At 43.8% G+C, this 23,539-nt stretch overlaps 1 protein-coding gene across 4 annotated transcripts in view; it reads right to left on the reverse strand.

The window, feature by feature from the left end:
* Nucleotides 1–23,539, reverse strand: part of LOC147885185 (urea-proton symporter DUR3-like) — a 186,109-nt gene that overhangs the window by 31,682 nt on the left and 130,888 nt on the right. For all 4 annotated transcript variants that reach the window (XM_087397420.1, XM_087397418.1, XM_087397421.1 and 1 more), the window contains 2 exons: nt 17,074–17,177; nt 16,876–16,983 (listed from right to left, as the gene is read on the reverse strand). In XM_087397420.1, coding sequence (XP_087253546.1) covers nt 16,876–16,983; nt 17,074–17,177 — 212 coding nt within the window. The remainder of the gene's footprint in view (nt 1–16,875; nt 16,984–17,073; nt 17,178–23,539) is intronic.

The raw sequence follows: 23,539 nt of genomic DNA on the forward strand, positions 1-23,539 counted from the left end.
GCCGCTACCTCGTTTGGAACTTCAGGATAGGCTTGAGGATTGGACTCTCCATTCTTCCTCTTCTTCAGCCTGTCCATTGAAGCTGTCACATATCACAGTGCCTTCCCTATATAAAGTGTTGTTACCTCCGTCTTGGGTTTCTGGCAGAGCCAATTCTGTTTGGCATATGGATCGCCCATCAAAGTGGTGGAGAAAGCGGTTGCGTCTCCTTTGGCATTATAAAGTCCCTCTTCGGCAACAGGTTTTCCTCTGGCGAGTTCTACTTGGATTTTTCCATCTGGGCAGTTACTCATGCATAGACATATTGCCTCGACTGTTTGTCACTGATGTCTACATTCTGTTGAATCTGTGCCTCACATTTTCTGGCACTGTCCACATACTTGTGATTTCCTCGCTCTTATTCGTCAGGGGCTTCGAGCGAGATTTCCTACTGTTACTTTTGGCAGGTTCTTCTGGTTATTTGGTTTTCATCTAGCTAGACAAGGTTTTGATTTATTTTTTGTTTGGGTGCGCTTCTGGGCACTTTGGACTCTATGGATGGACAGAAATCATAGAGTCTTTGGTGATCCTACTTTTCCATCTTTTGTTTTTTTCAAACGACCTCTGCGGCAATCGTTTTATGATTGCTTTCAGACTCATTTGATTGACCATGATGTATATATGGCTTATACTGAGATTTTCGGTTGAGTAGTAGTTACTCCGCTTTTGGAGTACTTATGAATGTAATTATTTCACAGCAATAAAATATTCTTCTCACAAAAAAAAAAAGGTGTGTGTGTGTAAGAGAGAAAGTGTGTAAAGGAGTGTTGCTGCTGGTGGTGAGAGCCATGGAGAGCTTGTCTGCTCCTCCCTCCCTGCCCGTGCCCCTGCCATCCTCCGTACCCTATCCGTGCAGCCTTGCATCTTCTCCGCCTTCATCTGTACAGCTCCCGTACGATTTCATACCTTTGTCCTTTCGCCTGTACATATCTCGTACCAGCCAGTCTCGTCCTTGCAGGCCCCCGTGCAGATTTCGTCGTCTATTTCTCTCCCTTGCCTACTATTCGTACCCTGCCTGCAAGAGCCCGTGTCCTAGACACTGTCCTTGCTGTCCATACCTATACCGCCTTCCGTACAACTTCAGTCCTCTAATCTTCTGCAGTCCGTACCCTGTCAATCGTCTTCTCTACCTGTTTTCCTGCAGTCTGTACCTATTCCGCTTTCAACTGGTGCTCTTCAATCGCCCTCCACTTCTATTTCGTTCTCTTTTCCTCTTCTCTTTTCTTCCCGTATCCTTTCTAGCCCCCTTTCTCCTATGCTCCATTATGCCCGGAAGAAGGAAAGAGATTCTGTCTCCCCGTTCATCTCAGAAGGGGTGAAGGCTGCCAAAGTTGACTCTTCTGCTGGAATTCCCTTTAGACGAACTCTTTCCCCTCAACCTTTGCTTCAGAGTATTCACCAGGAATAGCAACTTGGTGTTTGCTTATACTTTTTGGGAAGAGTTATGTCAGTTGCTAGTTTGCAAGCTTGGGTTTCAGCCACGGTGGGTGTTGGGAAGATTACCTCTTTCGTTTTCATGGGAAAGGGGGTTTTACATTGCTCATTGTGCTTCTGTGGATACCATTTTCCATTTGCTTACCTTGGGTGGAGTTCATGGGGCAGGTCACTTTGCAGTTGTTATGCCCTGGGATCCTCTTTTTGATCCAGCCCACTCCCTCCTCCACTTCTGTCCTGTTTGGATTACTCTCAAGGATTTGTCAGTTCCACTTCTTCAGCATGTTCTTTCTCTTACAACTCTGCTGGGCCGTGTCCTTTTCATTCCTAAATAGGACTTTCTCGTCACAAGCAGAGTTATTCAGATATGTGTTCTTTGGGATATGGAGCAGCTCATACCTTCATGTCTGGAACTGGATTTTGGACTTTCTCACCCTCTCCAGATTCCTCTTTGTTTTGCCTCCTTTCCCAATGCTTGCTATAAATGTCGCCAACTTGGTCATTTTGCCAGAGCATGCCCTTCTTCTTCTTCGCCAGCTCTTGCTCTGAAGAACCCTGCTCTTCCTGTACCGGTTCTTGCGGTTCCTATTTCTTCTTCCAGTACACAGGAAGTGCGGCATTTGTCAAACCTGCTAAGGTATGGAGGAAAGTTCAAGAGGCTAAGTTGGTTCAAGATTCAAATCCTTTTGATGTTTTATCTGTTCCGGATCCACTACCTATAGTGTCAGATTGTCAGGTTCTTTGTGATATGGTTTTTGCTGCTACTTCGACATCTGAAGTTGTTCTGTCAGATTCTTCTTCACTGCTGCAAAATTCTGCTGTTATGCATGAAGGGGAAGAAAATCTACATTCTCCCTCAGCTCCAGATATTGTTATTCCGGATGCATATATTTCCTTTTCTGTGGATTTTCATGTTCCTTCCCCTGAGAAGCTTGTTGATATGCCAGCCCCGTTACAAAGCCTCTTAGTCTCGCATCCTGATGTTCCTTTTTCCTTGGAGTCTTTTCATCCCTGGTTGCAGTAGGTTTTTGATCCTGTGGTTCATAAGTTTCGGCTACCCGCTTATCTTAAGAAGAATCACAAGGGCAAAAAACAACTCTGTTTTATTGATGGCACTGTCACTCGATTGCATCAGTTTTTTTTTTTTGCAAAAAGAGACTTCTACCAAGTATTAAAAAAAATTGTTAGAGCAAGCTCCATATGGGATGCACCATGCAATGCATGAAAAGCTCAAAAGCCAAAAAGAAAGGATTGGGGCTGAAAGTGCCATCTCAATCCTGTAGAACCCTCCGAGAAAAAGGGAGAAGCCCTCCAAACTCGTAGGAATATAGTCCTCGTAGAAGAGGCTGCCCATGAAGGCGCCTGCATGCTAGCCCAGATGGCTATCAAAGTATGAACTGTGTCAGTTCAAATACCCGTGAACACCTGTGAAGGTTGTATTTGGGTGGCATCTAAGGGCCTCTGTACATCTGGCTCTCCAGATGTGCCAAGAGGAAATGCTAGCCAGAATCTCCCAGGAAGTGTCCACTGAAGCATGAGAATCTTTGAAGGGTGTAAATGGTACATCCTGAAGAGACCAGGTCTCTATCACCTGCTTGCAGACCGAGAGTGCCCAAGAAGAAGGCTCACCCTCATAAAACATATGTGGCCCAGTAAGGGATAACCAGGCGACCGAGCCCCAAGTCATGAAGAAGGGAGAGGTATGAAAAATGATGAGTATCCGAGCAACCCCTTTCCAAACAGTCCTAGCTTGACTGCAGTCCCAAAGGCAATGTTGCACTGACTCCTCTGCAGAATGACAACGAGGGCAAGTAGGATCAGCCCCAAATCGTGATCTCCACAGATTCACTGCAATCCCTCCATGAATAGAAAGCCAAAAGAAAAGAGTGATCTTTCTATTTCTGAGGGATTTCCAGAGCCTCCTCCTACGCAAATCTGCGGTAATGAAGAAGCTGTCCCAATGGGGGGCTTTGAGGGAATCCAACCCCTACTGCTCAACTGAAATCTCTTGGCATTACCAACCGTGAAACAAAAGAAGGGAATCCCCCTCTCTCGGTGTCCATGATCTATCCACTCCCACTCTCCTGGGTCCTAATGTAAGCACTTGATAGGTGCACCTCCATATAACCACAATCTCCAGGATCCTAGGGCCAAGAGCAGAGGGTCACCGTCTAAATACCACTGCAAGCCCGCTCCATGATCCACAAAGCCAGCAATCCTGACAGGCTAAAAGGCAACCTCTAGAAGAATATCATCTGTGGATCTAGAAAGTAGACCCCCATCCCCAACGTCAAAGACAAGTGCATCCTCCCCAACACCTCGAAGAGCGATCACATAAAGAGGAACTTCTGTCCTCGAGAAAGCTCCCATCCAAGTGGCAGAAGTAATAGGCATATCAACTGTCCAGTCCATCGGGATGGCTGCATCTATCTGCTGAATCCTGCATGCTACCCCTCTGAGGTGACTCACGGACTATAGTCACTGATCCTCAGGTAGCCTGATAAAAGCTTTCCAAGTGCCTACTGTGAAGGCGGGGCCTCTCTCCCATCTAGACCACTGCATGTAATGCAAAGTGCCCAGTGGTCTGCCATGCGCATCAAGAATACTGTCATTCCAAATGACCGGCTGTCTATCAATCTCTTCGAGGGTAGAGGGCAGAACCCTGCGAAGTGTATTCCTGAAGCTGCCCCAAGCTTTCAGCATGGCAACCATGAGAGGAGATGCCGGAGATCTGAGGGGGACGGAAGTAAAAATCCAACGAGGGCTGTCCACCCAATCATCTCCCAAGGTAGGTGTGCCAGCCTGAATGCATCCAAAAAAGAAGTCCTTCCAAGGTTCTTGCCTAGGCATGAGACCCCTCACCACCACGCAATGCCCTGCATTGTAGGTTTGGGTCAATGATATTAAGGCCCCCTTCACATGCAGGGAGAATAATGGTCTCCCAGGCCACCCTCGCTGCAACATCTCCCGTGCCATCGAGTCCACTCCATAAAAAATTTCTGATTGGTCTTATGAGCTGAGTGATGCACTCTCTAGACCGGCACCAGCAGGAACACACAAACCAAGTGGTAGCCAAGAGAACCTGGTTCACTACCACAACTCTAGATGCATCAGTTTTTACAAGGCAATAGTTTGAAAATGAATGATGTTTTGTTGGAGTCTCCTCCAACTGATATGTAAATTTTCACTTGGTTGCCTCATGAGATTTTCTGTCTGCGGTTTTACTTGTAACATTTCTCTTTGTACTTATTGGTGGGTTTTCACCTCTTTTTGAGGTTTCCCACACAGAAATAAAAAATTTCACAAAAAAAAAAAGGCGTGTGAGAGAGAGAGAGATCCCATGGTGAATCTGGTCGTTCCTGCCCTACCATAGGTGTGCTTGTGTCCAGCAGCCCCCTTTCAGCATCTACAACCCTGCTCGTCTGCTCCGTACTGACCGTACACTGTGTACGGTCCCTCCGTGCTGACTTTTGCTCTGCTGCGTCATAATTAAAGGCCCCGCCAAAAACCTGCTCCCTTCTGTTACAGCTCTTCTACTGTTTCTGCGCTGCTCTATCGTACATCGTTGTGCGGTCCCGTACAACGCCTTGCCCCTTTTCCCTCATTGCCTTGCTGCTGCTCCCCTATCCTAAGTGTACACTATCCATATCCTTTCTGCTTCAATTCTCTTCCCTCTTCTTGTTCTTGTTCCAATGGCTTCGGAGCCTCCAATCAAACACTATTCTCATAGGGATCACTCTCTTGATCCCAAGACAAGGATTACAAAGGGTCCTGTTGACAACAACCTGGATGCACGATATGTCTTCGGCACGCTTCATGAGGAGTTTCATCAAAGTAGACAGGTGTGGAATAAACCTGTTCCAGAAATCAAGTATAAATTGAAGCTTCCTTCGTTGGTGAATCTCCTGAAAAAGCCCTCCCAGACTGCTGTAATTCTGTTTTTTCCAAGACGTATCCCTGCTGCTAATGATGTAGCACAGTGGATTAAGGCTTTATTGGGCGGATGTTTTGTTGAGGGATTTTATTTTGCATCAAGGGGCTTTTATGAGGTACATCTGGCAGATGTTACTTATAAGCAGAAGTTGTTGGAATTGTCCCCTTTGTTTTATGGTACACAGATGGTACATGTCTTACCTTGGTTTCCCAACAAGGATTATCAGAATTTGATCAGGCATCATTGCCCAGTATGGGTGGAGGTGGTTGATTTTCCAGATTTTATGCGTGAGGCGTTGCCTAGATTGGCTGCATCTTTGGGGCAAGTTATATGTCCCCCCCCCTAGACCCACTGGCAATCGCAATAGATTTTGCATTTTGTGGAACACTTACAGGCCAACACCTCCTTTCATTGCAATTGAGGTTGAGGAGGTTTAGATAGGAGAGAAATACTTTGAGTTGAAGTGGGAGTATTTGCAAGTGCTTGTTTTGCATGTCATAAGTTTGGTCATTTGGCATCACAATGTCCTATTGTGCTTCATAGACCTCCTCCAATAGCCATGCCTCAAAATAATATTCAGCCTTTGGCTTGCAATGGAGGACAACTCCCCAACTCTATCAACACTACTCTGGATAAAGCATCCAAATCAGCAACTGAGCACTTGATAAAGGTTACTACTTCTGCAAAGGCAAATGATAAAGGTAAAGAGAAATTAAAAGACAAAGATACTTTAGAAAATGAAGGGTGGCAGCAACCTAAAAAGGTGATTTCTTTGAGGCAGAGACCCTTACAATCCAAACATTGGGATGCCACTTCTCCCACTCCAGACAAGCATCCTCTTCTCAGGTCTCCCCTACCACTAGACTATGGACTGACGTGCTCAAAAAAGATATCCCAATCTTTGATTTAACAGATGCTGCTCCTCCTTATGACCCTGGGTCTCAGCAAGAGGCAGAGGATATGGCAGTTGCTTGATGCTTTGTCACTTTTCTTGTGCATATGTATACAGATATGAAATGTCTTTCTTACAATGTTCAAGGCCTCTGCAATGTAAATAAATGGAGGCTTCTTTGGCATTATATACATACAATGCATCCAGATGTGATTTGCTTGCAGCAGCATAATCAGCATGATATGGCTGGACAGCTAGGATACTTTGCAAGATATGACATTTTCTATGCAGGCACTTTGATTTTTCTCGGGTATGCATCTTAGTCAAGCATGACTTACATCCTTTGCTGGCCTTTAATGATCAGCATGGCAGATGGTGATACAATGCCTGGTTGATCAGGATATCTATGAGTTTGCTTCGATGTATGCCTCTCAAACTTCAGCTTTGCGTGCACAAATGTGGGATGCTATCAGTCACTATCCTTGGAAGTCTAATGCCTTCTAATGTGGGGACTTTAATAACTCTCCTCATAACACTACTCATAAATCTCATATGATACCCTCTGAATTTCAGAAATGGGAGAATATGCAGACTACTCTTGATGTAGAAGATTTGTGGAAAGTTTCTGAGCCTCAAACATTGGGCTTCATGTATCATCATAATGCATTATCCAATTACTGGGTGAGATTGGACAGATGGTATTCATTGAATGCTCAACAGTTTGATGCTTTCACCTGTAATTTGTGGGTTGACTATTCTCTTCAACTGTCGGATCATGCTCCCTTATGGTTGGAGTTATGTTTTGCCCACACAGTAGATGATTTGCAGTCGTCAAGTGCTAGAATGCTTCACATGAACAATGCGTATCTTTCACACAAGCAATTTTAGGAAGCTATCTTACTTGCTATCCGCCCTCTTCAGTTGCATGCTTATGAGGATGTGGATTATGCATGGGAGAGTTTTGTTTGTCGTGTTCAGATAATCATTAAGGATTATGGTAGGTGGCATACCGCTAAATTACGACAAAAAAGACATTGGGCTCAGCATCAATGTCAATGCCTCACTCATATTAGTCATGACAAACATCTTACTCCTAATGAGTTAGATACTCTTTCAGCAGCTCGGAATTTTTTGACTCAAGATGATCAAAGAAAGCTTCATAAATGGCAAGTTAGAGCCAGGGCTCAGCAGTTGTTGGATAAAGACTGTTCTTCTAAATCTTTTTTCAAGAGTTTGCATGCAGGAAGACAGAGACAATCAATTCAAAGAATTAAAAACCAGGATGGTTGCTGGACTCACTCTCAATCTCAACTAGAACATGCCTATGTGCAGCATTTCAAACACATTTTCCCTCAGGCTGTGTCTTCTTCTAATCAGTTCCGGCGTGGTGCAGATTTCTGGATTGTGTCACTCCGATCATGACTTCTGATGTTGCTGCAGATCTTGAATAGCCCTTTTCAGCCACTGAACTTGATGATGCTTTAGCACATTTGGCAAAAGGCAAATCTCCAGGCTGGGATGGTTTAACAGTGGATATTTTTTGGCTTTCTGGGATGAGTTGAAAGATATTATTTTGAAAATGATTAATTTGGCCTGGCAAAAGCAACACCTTCCTCATGCTTGGAAGCATGGCATGGTGAAATTGGTCCCCAAGAAACGTTTGTGTGAAACTCTCTCTGATTGGAGACCAATCACTCTAATGGCTGTCATTTATAAGCTCCTTGCTAAGATGATTGTGCAGAGAGTTAAGGGGATTTTGCATCATGGATTGCATCCAAGACAATATGGATTTGTACCTCAGAGGCAGATCAATGACAATATTTCCAATGCCCTGATTGCAATAGAATATGCAAAATATACTTCACAAGATGTTTTGATTATGCAAGTGGATGTTGCAAAAGCCTTTGATACTGTTCACTGGGATTTTATTTCTAGAGCCATGTCCAGAATGGGTTTTGGATCTAAAATGATCCATGTCATCTATCTTTTATATTCAGCTTCCACTGCTCAATGCATACTTGGCAGACACTTGTCTAGGCCTTGGACTTTGTTCAGATCTATGGGGCAAGGTTGCCCCTTCAGTGCTTTGTTATATGCCATTTCTACACATCTAATGTTGTTATATATGGAGTATCTCATTGATTTGGGACAGCTGCATGGTCTTCAACTACCTGGAGCTCAATCTTTTTTGGCACAGGCATATGCTGATGACTCTTTTTTCATGCCCCAAAATACTCCTCCTGAACTTAGGCTTCTCATGAGTACTCTTTCTGATTTTGGATTGGCTGTTGGTTTACATATTAATTTTGACAAATCTAAGCTTTTGCCCTTGAAAGCTTGCAATTGGTTGCACCCGGTGTTTCCACTTCAGACCATTTTCCGGTAATTTTGTCCATTTTAGAGCCTCATCTGAGAGGACGGTCTCACAGTATCAGGATCCCAGACGCCTTATACATGGATGAGACTCTCACAGAGGCAGTGTTGGAAATCTGGGTTTCTCATATGCAGGGGGGGGGGGGCGGTCCTTCACATGTGGCCACAGCACTTGCCAGTATCAGCGACTTCTATCACTCTGTTGCTAGTGCTCGGCCAGGTGAGGTACTCAGGCGAGAGATTGGTATCCGCCGACAGTTGGCAGCCCTTCAGAGGGAGGAGCAGAAACGACCATCAGATGCTTGGATACAGGAGCGCCTTGCTGCGGCAAGGGCTCACTTGCAGACCTTGCTTGATCAGAGAGCAAAGTATGCCTTCCATGCATGGGAGTCCTTTTGGATATAGATGGGAGGGAGAGTCAATAAACACTTTTTCTCTACACTTGGCCCCAGACATAGTAGAGAGAGTGTCAGGCAGCTTTTTGACTCTGACGGCATTTTGTAGTCCCATCCGAAAACCGTCATGCATTTAGCGACAGATTTTTATACCTCCCTTCTTTCCGTAGACCCGAACTCATAGGCCAGAGAGGTGGCTAGAGATGAAGTTTGGCAGAGTTTACCTGTGTTGGTCACCCCAGAGATGTTATGCTCACTTGATGCACGCTTTACCAACACAGAATTCAAGACTGCTCTCTTTGCCCTTCATAAGGGCAAATGCCCTAGTTCCAATGGTCTTACTCCCTTTTTTATAGCCTTTTGGGACTCGGGTGAGATGCCTGACTCACTGACCGAGGGACTCATTCACCTTATCCCTAAAGGTGACAACAGGAATTTTGTATCCCATTGGAGACCCATCACTCTTTTGGGCACTCTTTACAAAATCCTTGCCAAGGCGATCAGCATCCGACTTCAGCCCCTTCTTCCAGACCTCATCCATGATACTCAGATAGGCTTTGTGCATGGCAGGAGCATTTTTGATAATATCTTTTCCTTTTGGGAAGCCACAGAGTGGGCAGAGGCTAGTAGTTTTACTCTTGGACTTCGAGAAAGCCTATGACAGAGTAGATTGGGGTTTTCTTGAGGGCACTCTTCTACAGTTTGGATTTTCAGATGCTTGGATCAGAGGGGTGGCCTCCCTTTACAAATCAGCCCACAGCCAGGTTTTGATTGGAGGGGTAAGGGGTGACAGGTTTCAGATTTCCAGATCAGTTCATCAAGGATGCCCTTTAGCCCCCTTCCTCTTTCTTTTTGTGGCAGAAGCTATGAGTATCTTCCTTAGATCTCAGGCTGAGCTTTTTGGGCTGAGACTGCCCTTGAGACAGGAGCAGGAGCTTTTTGACTGTGAGTTGGCTGATGACACTGCTATTTTTATTCAGGCCTCCTTGCAGTCACTTGATTCTTTCCGGACAGCCTTGGATATTTTTTGCTCAGCTGCAGGGGCACACGTTAACTGGAATAAATCCTTTGGCTTTTGGATCAGTGATGAGGACACTCCAGGCTGGGGAGTTGACATTGGTTTTTCCTGGATTCAGAGGGGTGTTCCTATCAGGTATTTGGGATGTCAAGTAGGATTGGACATCTCTCCAGCACAGCAGTTTGCCCCAGTACTAGAAAGTATAAGGAAAAAGCTCCTATTCTGGAGCTCTGCCAAACTCGACCTTGCATCTAGAGTTGTCGTAGTGAACCAGGTTCTCTTGGCCACCTCCTCGTTTGTGTGTTCTTGCTGGTGCCAGTCTAGGGATTGCATCACTCAGCTCATCAGACCAGTCAAGAATTTTTTATGGAGTGGACTTGATGGCACGGCAGATGTTGCAACAAGGGTGGCCTGGGAGACTATTATTCTCCCTACATGTGAAGGGGGCCTTCATGTCATTGACCCGGACTTGCAGTGCAGGGCATTGCTTTGTAAGGTGGTGGTGAGGGAACTCATGCCTGGGCAGGAACCTTGGAAGGATTTCTTTTTTGGACGCATTCAGGCTTGCACACCAACCTTGGGAGATGATTGGGTGGACAGCCCTCGCTGGATTTTCACATCAGCCCCTCTCAGATCTCCTGCCTCTCCTCTCATGACTGCCATCTTGAAAGCTTGGGGGAGCTTCAGGAACACTCTTCGAAGGATTCCACCTTCTACCATCGAAGAGATTGATAGGCAGCTGATCATTTGGAATGATAGTATTCTTGACGAGCATGCCAGACCACTGGGCACTTCCCATTACATGCAGTGGTCTAAATGGGAGAGAGGCCCCGCCTACACAGTAGGCACTTGGAAATCTTTTATCAGGCTACCTGAGGATCAGAGACTGCAGTCCGTGAGTCACCTCAGAGGGGTAGCACGCAGGATTCAGCAGATAGATGCAGCCATCCCGGTGGAATGGACAGTTGAGCTGCCTATTACTTCCACCACTTGGATGGGGGCTTTTTCAAGGACATTAGTTCCTTTACAGGTGATCACTCTCTGAGGTCTCGGGGAAGACGCACTGGTCTTTGATGTTGGGGATGGAGGTTTACTTTCTACATCCAAGGATGGCATTCTTCTTGCGGTTGCCTTTCAGCCTATCAGGATTGCTCGTTTTGTGGACCATGGAGCGGGCTTGCAGTGGTATTTAGACCCCGACCCTCTGCTCTTGGCCTTGGGATCCTGGAGGTTGTGGTTATATGGAGGTGCACCTATCAGGTGCTTGTAGTGGGACCCAGAAGAGTGGTAATGGATAGATCATGGGCACCGAGAGAGGGGGATTCCCTTCTTTCGTTTCATGGTTGGTAATGCCAGGAGGTTTCAGCTGAACAGTAGGGGTTGGATTCCCTCTAGAGCCCCCCATTGGGAAAGCTTCTTCATCACTGCAGATTTGCGTAGAAATTTCTGGAGGAGGCTCTGGAAATCTGTCAGAAATAGAAAGATCACTCTTTTCTTTTGGCTTTCTATTCATGGAGGGATTGCAGTGAACCTGTGGAGATCACGATTTGGGGCTGATCCCACTTGTCCTCGATGTCATTGTGCAGAGGAGTCAGTGCGACATTGCCTTTGGGACTATAGTCAGGCGAGGACTGTTTGGAAAGGGGTTTCTTGGATACTCAGCATCTTTCACACTTCCCCTTTCTTCATGACTTGGGGCTCGGTCGCATGGTTATCTCTTACCGGGCCCCAGGTGTTTTATGAGAGTGAGCCTTCTTCTTGGGCACTCTCGGTCTACCGGCAGGTGATAGAGCCCTGCTCTCTGCAGGATGTACCACTTACTCCCTTCAGAGCTTCTCATGTTTCAATGGACACCTCTTGGGAGATTTTGGCTAGCATTTCCTCTTGGCACATTTGGAGAGCTAGATGTACTGAGGCCTTGGATGGCACCCAAATACACCCATTACAGGTGTCCACACGTATTTGGACTGACACGGTTCACACTTTGATAGCCATATGGGCTAGTATGCAGGGCCCTTCACGGGCAGCCTCTTCTAGAAGGACTATATTTCTTCAAGTTTGGAGGGGTTCTCCCTTTTTCTCGGAGGTTTCTACCAGATTGAGATGGCACTATCAGCCTCAATCCTTTCTTTTTGGCTCTTGAGCTTTTCGTGCATTGCATGATGTATCCCGTATGGAGCTTGCTCTAACGGTTTTTCTTTAATACTTAATAGCTATTAAGTCTCTTTTTGCAAAAAAAGAAAAAGGCTTGCGATTGGCACTCGCTTCTTTGGCCTGGTCAAATTTTGCCTCATGATCAGATTGTCAGGCATTTGGGCTATCCTATGGGCTGGAATATTACTATTAAACAGCAAATGGTATGGGTATCTGGGGAGCTTTATCAGAAATTGGATTACTAGAAATTATCGCCTCTGCATGTTTGCCTCAAAATTGTACAATCCATTGTTATGGCTCATGTTCAATTCTATCTACCGCTTTTACATTGGAAGTCAAAAGACATCAATGCTTTCATGTCGCATGCGGTGGAGCTTTTTTGGAAGAAAAAACCTTGCAGGAAGGGTTTAAGGCTGTTAAGAATGCCTTATGTATGTTGTCGCAAGATGCATGGGGGTCTTAACATACTTAACATTCAGTTTCATATCCTAGCCAGGAAGACTCCTACCTTTTCTCAGCAAAAACAGCCATAGTCTGTCATGTTGGCAGCCATGTGTATGAACATGAGGACACATGCTTATGGGGATTCGATTACGAATCATTGGGAGGTGTTCATTGGTAAATTTCAAGGCATTATTCTGGGCTGTCCTTTCTCATATTCTTTAGTAGTACAAGATTGGAAGCGAGTGCTTTCTAAAGTTAAATGGTCTCCTGCCAATTCAGCTCAGCCCAACTCTCTTCGTCAAGAAAGCATACACTGGATAGTCTTTGATATGCCTCTTGCTTTACAGGAACCAGTTCTGGCATACAATATGATGAAGCTTGGGATTCATTACATTGATGATGCCGTGGATGTTCAGGGGAATATATTATCCTTTTTGGATGCCTATCGTCGTTTTTCTCTTGGTATGCATCATCACTCCATATGGAGAAAAATAAGTGATTTATTGCAGCCCCTTCTCCCAATTCCTCCATCTGATGAAGCTCATAGACTTCAAGATTGGCACCTCATATCTGCTACTCCAGGCTTACACCCACTTTCTTTGCAGGCTATTACTTCTATGAAAGTTTACAGGTTGATTTTGCCTTCTCCATGGATTGCTCAGCATGGAAATACTCTATGGCATCTGCATAAATCTCTTTCCTGGTGGAAGTCAAATCTTCAACAATTATGGAGAAATAAACTACCTTTACAGTAAAGATTGTTTCTTTGGAGATGTTTGGTGGGTGTTTTTTCAATGGGTGTCACTTTGGCTAAGCGTAGGATTGAAAATCCTCATTGTTTGAGGTGTTTTAGTTCTTCTGAGACTGTTCCACATCTTTTATGGCTTTGTCCTCAGTCCAAAGATCTATTGGACCGTATTTCCCACTGCCTTCGACTATGTTTCCTTGGTCATCGTTTTGGGAAATATTTATGGATCTTTGGCAGGCTTACTACAGTACAGGCCCAATACTCTCTCTTTTTTCATTGAGCCAGATTCTGGGCACTATGACCATTTGGAAGCAGAGGAATCAGGTGTTCTTGGGGCGGCCATTGCTCCAACCTTATGAGTTTTAAGAGCATCGTTACGGCAATCTCTGTATGATGCTTGTCATCATGATGATTTGGATCTATCATCTTTAGAGGTGTTTTCCCATTGCTTTTGATTTTTCAGAATAGTCTTTTCTTTAGACTATTCTCATTGTGAAAACTTTTCTTGATATAAATACAGTGGTTTCACCCGAAAAAAGTGTGTGTATGGTGAGTTTTGTAGTTTGCAGCAATCTCTCTTTGATTGTCTGCAAACTCACTACATAGATTCTGATGTATATCTTTCTTATACTGAGATTTTCTGTTGATCTGTTGTCCGGCTTTCCCTTTTTGGGAAGCTCTCTTGTAATATAAAGCAAAAATTTCACTTTTAAAAAAAAAATGTGTGTGTAAGTGTGTGCATGTGCGGGCGCCACTTTGGACACAAAGTCGTATTGATTTGGATTATGCATGTTTGTCTTTTGCTATTCGTATGCAGGATGCTATTAGACATTATGGCAAAAATTATATGAGATCCTTTTTGGACAACGTTGCCAATGCCAAATCTACATGTAAGAATATCTCTGAACTTAGCCAGCTCCGGGATTTGTCTTTAGATGACACTTCCTCTCTTTGTCACACTCGTTATTTCTTACAATATAATGATCATAGAAAGCGTCAGAAGTGGGAAACAAGAGCCATACAAAGGGTTTTCACTGATAAAGGCTGCTCATTGAAGGATTACTCTCATGCCTATCATTGGTTGCCAAAATGATGGTCAACCATATCAAGGACTCTTTGCATTCAGAGCTCCATCCTGCTCAATATGGGTTTATCCCTCGTCTCGACACATCTCAGATAATATTGCCAATACATATGTCGGCATAGAATATGCCAAATACACGTGGCAGGATGTCCTTCTTTTACAGGTAAATATTACTAAATCCTTTGATATGGTACACCGGGACCATCTCACAAACCATGCAATCTTTAGGATTCGGTCCAAAAATGCAAAACATTATTTATTGGCTGTATTGTGATAGTTACGGATGCATGGGTCTTGTCTTGTTTGGTGCGTCAACGCTGCCCTCTCGGTGCATCACCCTACAAAGTATAGGAGGGGATTTATCATGCATTATGAATGCGCTGTCTCATTTGCCTTGGCTGCTGGCCAGCAAGTAAATTTTCAGAAATCTAAGCTTCTTGCTTTGCACAGGGAAGATTGGAATCTTTTGCTATGGCCAGGAGAAATTGTTGCACTAGTGCAGCTAGTGCGTCGTCTGGGTTACCCATTGGGATGGAAAATCACTCGTAGGCAACAGCTCGATTGGGTGCTTTAAAGCTCAAGAAGAAATTGGAATACTGGAAACTAGCCTCCAGAGTGATCAGCCATGGGCTGCCATGATGAGACACTTTCTTTCTCATCTTACCTCTGATGTCTTTGGCCATTGGAGAGTGACGCAATGGGAGTTCCTACTTGGGCATATTAATGGTTGCATTAAGGGATGTCTTTTGTGAGTTGAATGCTTGCAGATTGAAAACAAATCCTTTCACATCTCAAATGGGTGGGACAGAATTCTCTAGGTAGTAATTCCTTGTGAGCTGAAAGTATACATTGCTCAAAGGTGTTAGATAATCCACTAGCTTTACAGGAGCCTAGGCGCTCTTATTTCAATTGGTCTAAATGGATTTACTCTATTGGTGATGTTCTGGATAACACGTGATGTGCGATGCCTTTTCCTGTCGCAGCTCGTCATTTTCATTTGGGATCTCATTCTCATCCCTATTGGTGTCTACTCTCTTAGCTCCTTCACGATTTTGAGATAGTTTTGCCTTTGGAACTTCAGGACCGTTTCCAAGATTGGGCTCTAGTCCCTTTTTCTCAGAGTGGCTGTCCCTATCACTGGCTTCCATCACTATTGCAGCTTTATACAGGGTTCTTTTATCCCCTTCCGAGTTTTCAGCTCGTGGCAAATCATATCTGGCCCTTGCATCACACTCCTGGGTGGTGGAGGAACAGATTGAGGCTCATTTGGAATTCAAAACTCCCTCTTCGGCAAGAAGTTTTCTTTTGAAGAGTAATTAGAGGAGTATTTCGTACTGGACAGCTATTGGCTTGCAGACATGTTGGCCCTTCTCACTGTCACCAATGTCTCGCTCCACAAGAATCTGTGAACCACATCTTTTGGCGTTGTCCTCACTCCAAGGATTTCTTATTCTTTTTACAGCGTCTGTTAGTGGCTCACTTTCTTGGTGCTATGTTCGGTAGGCCTTTCTGGATTTTCGGACAGAACCCTATCAGGCTAGGCTATGAAAAATTTTTCTATTGGGTTCTCTATTGGGCTCTCTGGACTATATGGAAGGCCGCAACCATAGAGTTTTTGGAGACGCTCTCTTTCATAGTTTCTCTTTCTTAAGGGCATCGTTAAGGCAATCTTTCTTTGATTGCTTGCAAGCCCATCAGATTTTGACAGTTTTACATATCTGTTGTATAATGACCTTTTCTGATCTTGTAATTACTTCTCCCTTCTTTAAGGGGGCTGCAAATTGTAATATAAATACAACTGGATTTCACCCCTCCCAAAAAACTGTGTGTGTGTGTCCGTGCGCGCATGTGTGTCAAAGAGACATAGGTTCCAACCACCTATCACCAATTTGTATCCATCCCAAAGTGAGGAGATCCTCCACTCTGGTTTTCAGCACCCAGCCTTGAACAGATCCCAAACCGAAGGCAGGATGATGAGTTGTAGAACCATTTTATAAATTCTCAAAGGTCCCAATCAAGGTATCGTTGTTAGCATTTGATGAATTTCCTACTTTTGCCCAGCATTACTAGATAGATAGTATGCCTCTATCAATAGTCTTGGAATTGGAAATAGTTGGAGTATCAATTTGAAGGCAAGTTTGAATAGTGACATTAACAACCAAAACATAAATGTTAGCACGAACAAATTAATAGATAGGGAAGATAAAGATGTCTACTCATTTAGAGACCAGCGTTCATGCATTTATATGGGAAATAATGTATGCTCATGTATGTATGAATCAGAAAGAATAGAAAAAACTATCATTTAGTTCGGCAACATTCACATTCAGAAATTAGGAATGCTGGGCAGTTGAAGGCACCTTGAAAATGAAGCATGAAAATGCTCCCATGGCAATCCCGATTATGAGTACAGCACCACGTGATACATATAATAGCTCTTTGCCCGTGGCTTGAGGCCTTATGTAAGCCTGAACCAAGAGGGATTCCAATAAAAGTCCTGAAAGTAAATCCATTCCACTTGTTTGTTTCAATCTATTATAAAAAACGTTTCATCTCACCTTGTACACATCATATGTAAAAAGTGAACTCATCGCAATGAACTCAGCAGATCCAGATGATGTTGCAGCCATGAATACAATTGTCAGCATCAAAATCACACCTCCTGTGGAAATGAAGGCTTCAAATTAGCTAGGTTGGTAGGCACCATAACAAGTACAACAAAGAGAAAAGAATGGGACAGCATCCCATTTTCCTAACTCTTCTGAAATACACCCACACATAGACTTAGAGGTGTCCTAAGTAGGCACTATTAGCTGTTAGAGTCACTTCAACCTCCAACCTAGTGCCTGCTGCCTATTCTCCTAGCTTCCCATCCAAGACACCCCCTAGGGATAATGACATCCAGATTACTGGAGTTGTAACATACCCCCACTCACATTATCATGAAACAATGATTCAGCCTTCAAGTAGGTTGCCCAAAAAACGGCCGTAAAACAAAAAGCTTTAGCTAGCTATAGAGAAAGCTAGCCTGGAATAGCTTGTAGGAGCAAGTTGACTAGTCCTAGGGTTATACTAACTATAGGCACTTGTAACACATCAAGTTATCCTACAAACGCAAAACTCAAACATAGACACACACTTTTTTTTGTGAAAATTTCGTTTCTTTATATTACAAGATAGCTTCCGAGAAAGGGAAAGCTGGACAATACATCAACAGAAAATCTCAATGTAAGAAAGATAACCCAAACATAGACACACACTTTTTTTTTTTGGTCAAAAGAGTTATTTTTTATATTACAGAGTCACAATCCCAAAGCAGGATGTGCTCAAGTACATCAAGAGAAGTTTCAAGATATGACAAATATACATCATGATCAAAAGTCCCTATTTGCAAGCAATCAAAAAAAGATTGCTGCAAAGAGTGCCTGAAGGAGTATAGGGAGAAAAAGGGATCACCAAAGACTCACACGCACACACACACACATTATTTTATTTATTTTAGTAAAAGCTTTGATTGATTATATTACAAGAATAGTCACCTCAGAAAAGAGGTGCTAGAAAATACATCAATTGAAGATCTCAGTATAAGCCAAATATACATCCTGATCTATCTGGCGACTCTGCAAACAATCAAAGAAATATTGTTGTAGAGAACGCTTAAAGAAACCAAACAAAGGAAAATTGGGATTACTAAAGACTTTACAGTTATGGTCTGTCCATAAAGTCCAAAGTGCCCAATAGCAAGCCCAAACAAAGAAAAGATGAAACTCCGGTTGCTATGGATGAAAACGAAAGAGCCAGAAAAATTTCCCGAAGAGTACGGTCGGGAATCTCGCTTGTAGCCTTTGTCGAAGAGAATCCATAAACTGCCAAGAAGACGGGCAATGCCAAAATAAATGAGGCACAGTCTCCTAAGAAATCAGACACCAATGACATAAAGCAAGAGCAATGTGCCTACGGGCCAGCAACTGTCCAGATCGAAAAATTCCCATACGCACTCACCATTAAAAAAGCTGTTGCCGAAGTGGAACCTTGTATGCCCAAAGTTCCCGCAATCTTTTCCTCCACCACTTAGCTGGCCGATTCAATCGCCAAACAAAATTACCTCTTTCTGAAACCCAGGGTTGAGGCAAAAGGATTTTGTATAATGCACGCACAGTAATCTGAGATAGCCTCAAAAGACGAGAGGAGGACCCAAGGAAAGTCAATATCCAAACCTCTAATCGATCCTGGATTTCCAAAAGGGGAATCGGGACCAAAGGTGAAAGCATACAAGTGATTTGCTGCCACAAAGTACGATAATGAGAACCCAAACCATACTGTGTGGCTGCCAAAGAAAAGGAAGCATAGAGCCATCATTATGAATAATATCAGCAACAATATTGATCCCTTTAAGAGAAATAAAGTAAGAACCGCGAGGTTTCTATAAAGCAAGCGGAGGTTGAAAAACTTTTGACCAGTGAATGCTTTCAGCCCGCAAAGAATTACCCATCAGAGACTGTCGACCATGCCATTCCAAGTGAGACAGAATATGCTTCCAGTCAAGAAGCAAATGGGAGACCATAGGGCAGCCATGCAAAGTGCCATCAATGCACCCAAACAAGAAATCCCACTGAGAGGGTTGCCAATGACCAAAAGCAGGAGTACTGATATGTGTGAGTAGAGATTGAATCATGAGAGCCAAAGGCTAATCCCTTGTCAGAAATTCTAGCAACATTTTCCCCTGTGAGCAAGGATGTGCACCTAGATATTAGCGATATTCAAACCGCCATGCATCTTAGGGGAACACATTCGATGCACCGAAAGCAGTGTGAGACTTTTTTTGCCATGTTTGGAACGCCAAAAGATCTCCATAATGACAGACATAAAGGAAGCAAGATCTTCCTTGGTGAACATGATCAAGGGTAAATAGAATTGAATGTACGCCACAAGTATGGACTGCACTATTCGGAGGCGAACATGTAAAGGCCAGGTTGCCAATTTTCAATATTCAAGCTTTTTCAGGAGCTTGATTAGAACCCAATCAATCTGTTGTCGACGAGTAAGTCCCAAGCCCAAAGGATAACCAAGGTGACAAACCAACTGAGTGGGTGGGATGATCTCCCCTGGCCATAAGAGACTGTGCCAATCTTTAAGATACAATGGGAGCAGCTTAGACGTTTGAAAGTTAACATGAAGGCCAGCTGCCAAACCATAAAGTGAAAGAGCTTGCATCAAAGCAGAAAGATCAGGCGGAGTATTCCTTGGAGTAAAAAAAGAATCATTGGCATAAGCCTAAGCAACCACGTTGCGATTTTCATCCAATTCCAAACCATGGAGAGAATCTGTAGCCACTAGATGATCAATGTATTGAAGCATAGGACGAGTAGCAATAGCATACAGTAAGGCACTAAGGGGACAGCCCTGACAAACCAAACTACGAAGAGTCCATTCTTTCGAGAAGTCTCCAGAAAGAATAAAAGCAGCATTGCTATCCCTGTAGAGCCAATAAATAACTTGTTGCATTTTTATTCCAAAGCCCAAGGATCGCATTGTTTGTGAGATGAACTCCCATTGAACTGTGTCAAAAGCTTTGGCAATGTCAATCTGTAAGAGCAAAACATCCTGCTGTGTGTACTTGGCATATTCAATCCCAACATAAGCATTGGCAATATTGTTGATGATATGCCTACGAGAAGCGAAGCCATATTGAGAAGGATGCATCCCATCATGCAGATAGCCTTTGATACCGTCAACAAGCATTTTAGCTATGATCTTGTAAATGAATGGCATGAGCGTGATTGGTCTCCAATCAGTGATAAAATCAAAAATCTATTTCTTAGGAAGGAGCTTTACCAGTCCCTTTTTCCATACAGAGGCATTTGCTGATTTTCCCAAGCTGAATTAGCCATTTGCAGAAGAGGGGATTTGAGACTATCCCAAAGACCAAGAAAGAATTCAACAGTGAGGCCATCCCATCCTGGAGATTTCCATCTACCACAAGATTTAACTGCATCTGACAATTCCCTTTCAATGAAGGAAAGTTCCAGCTCCAAAGCCTGAGCTTGAGAAAGAATTTGATGGACATGCTGTAAAAGAAGCTGACCTGCAGACAAAATGTCAGGAGAAGGAAAGTCTACATGCCCAATGGGAGGAGAAGTGTTGCACACAAAAATCAGCAAGTTCAGAGCGAGATGACAACCAAGAACCCGTACCCGACAAATATTTGCAGCCTGTCCTTTGTAATGAAAACTTTTGAGAATTTGCTTCGAAGAGCAGCCTTTATCCAAAAAAAGCCCTCTGTCGAGATTGGGTTTCCCATTTAGCAAGCTTTCTTTGATCATTTGATTGGAGGCAAAATTTGGCCTGACATAAGTGCATGCTTTCATCAGAAGACAAAGGCCGAAGGTGACTAAGCTTCTGGCAAGTGAGTTTAGCATGCATAACAGTCTCCCGTGTGGCTCGCATAAATGATTTACCATAATTCCAAATCACAGCTTGCATTCGAGTAACAAAAGCCTGCCATGCATAATCCAAGTCAAAAAGCATCCGAGAAGAGAGAGGCTGAATGGCATCAAAAACCATAGCTTTAAAATCAACATGTTCCAGATAACTGTTATTCACCAACAAAAGCCTTCTGCAAGGCAATCTGTCATCAAGAAAGTCATGCATGGAGAGCCTCAACCAAAGAGGTGCATGATCAGAATACATGAAGGCATGATCAACCCAAAGTTGACAAGTAAAGGCATCACAATGCTGCAGATTAATGTGATACCATCTGTCCAGGCGTGCCTAATAGGAAAATTGAGCATTGTCTTGAAAGGTATAGCCTGGGAGTGTGGGCTGTAATTCCTTCCAGAGATCCACCAAACGCAGCTAAACCAAAAAATTAGACCATGCCTGGTTTTCCAAAGCCAACATATAAGTGTGGCTCAAAGTATTATCTCCTGGTTGCAAAGCATTGTTGAAATCACCACAGATGAATGCATAGTGTCTCAACGGATAATTATGCATGGCATTCTAAATCAACGCTCGACATTTGGAAGATTGAGGGGCATAAACCGATGCAAATTCAAATATTTCTCCTTGAATCAGACATTGCATAATAATCCATCTACCATGGCAATCATTGAGGGCCACAACGGGCTAAAAATCATGCCTCACCAAAAAAGGTACTCCAAAGAAAGAGTACTCCCCAGCATAGAAAATATCATACCAAGCAAAATGTCCTGTGTGACCAGCATACATGTGCTGATTATGCTCCTGCAAAGCCACTATGTCTGGTTGCAATTGTCTGATATACATCCACACAAATTTCCACTGTCTACGATCACATAAACCCTGTACATTGAGTATAATGCAATTGATGTGGTGAAGCATATTTACAAATTATAGGACAAGTATGTACAGCAAACAAACAAGCTGACTATGTCTGCATCTCCACCTCAAGGTCAGGGCCTCTGCCCTGAGAAGAAGAATCAGCTCGAGGAGAAGACAAGAGAGCAACAACTTTCTCTTCAGGAAAGAGGGTACGATTTGCAGTGACCGCTGCCCAAGTCAAACCAATTCTAGAATTTTCAGCGGGGGTTTTGCCCTGTGAGGATGCACTATTCCAAGTTCTGGATGGCAAAGGGCTCCTAGGAGAAATAACTTTTCGAGGATTTTGCCATGCTTTATCAAAATTTTTGCCCTTCATTTGAGGCTAAGATGCCGAAGGCATAGAAAGAGGAGCAGGAGCATTCGAGGCAGCCGGGGTTTGCCTTTATCCTGGACAGCAAAAAACTGTTTGACCCCTTTGTTTTTCATCACAGAAAAGGCATTTAAATTCTTACTTGGAGGCGGGACTGTTTCTGCTTGCACTGGTAGTTTGGGAGCTCGAGAAGGGCATTGTGAAGCCATATGGCCAAACTGCTTGCATTCAAAGCAAGCTCCTGCAAACAGCCCCCATTTCAGCTTGTAAAAAGCACTCCCCATGAAAACATTATTGACAATAACCGAATAAGAAGCCGGGGTGAGATTATCTGTGTCCCACAAAATGCAAAAGCGATTCGAATCGCCATTTGGTCTCAGTGGACAAACCACCTTGCCAAGAGAAGTTGAAATTTTTGGCAATAGAGACGCCATGCACTGAGGAAAATCCACAACCTCTACCTATCGATACAGGGCAGCAATGTCGAATCAATGCATGATAATCCCTGGTAGGAGACCAAGGCAAGACATGGACCATTTGCTGGTTATAGAAGAGCGGAGAGTGCTCCAGCAAAACCTGTCTGTGCTCTTCATCAGCCATGATGATCTCAAAAGAACCTTTCGCTGCATAGTGGACTTTTTTGACATAACACCCACCTAGGGTTCTAGTCAACCAATTGCCCACATCCGCAACAACAAGCATACGTCCAGGAAAGAAAATAATATTGCCATGCTTGGCATATTCCTTGACAGAATCAAAGATGTCATCCACCTCAACCATGATACTTGTAGTGGGAAGGGGATCTTTCCAACCCTTGCAGGTATCCTCAAAACCTTCATGCATCACTTTGTAGATGAGCAGAGCCTCTGTAGAGGCATAAAAGGGGTCATCCTGACCCATCACCTGCTTCTGTTTTTTGCTAGAAACCGACCTGTCGTTTTAAAAAGTCTTCTCATAAGGACAGTCCGCCATTTGATCCAGGGAAAACGAAAGACAATGAAACTGAGAGGAAAAATGCAAGGGCAGAGAAAACAGGAAAAAGATCTGTACGGAAGGAAGAAGGCTGACAGCAAATGAACTGCAAGGAAAAAAATACAGCAGAAAGGGGAGGAGAAGGGGCAACAGAAGCCTATACGGATAGCAAGGGAAGCTGTACGGAAGACAGGGGAACCTGTACAGACAGCTTGGAGAACTGGAAGGTACTGCAGGAGGAGCTGTATGGATGGCGAGGGAAACTGTACAAACAGCAGAAAACAGGGCTGTACATTCTATATGGCATGTCAGATTTCTACAGATAGTTGTACAGATGGTGAGGCAAAAGGACTGTACGGATGGCGAGGCAGAAGCGTACGGAC

This window comes from Dipteris shenzhenensis, chromosome 26 (assembly GCF_047967505.1).
Source record: "Dipteris shenzhenensis isolate YYH24624 ecotype China chromosome 26, Dip_SZ_1.0, whole genome shotgun sequence".
NCBI classification, from domain to species: domain Eukaryota; kingdom Viridiplantae; phylum Streptophyta; class Polypodiopsida; order Gleicheniales; family Dipteridaceae; genus Dipteris; species Dipteris shenzhenensis.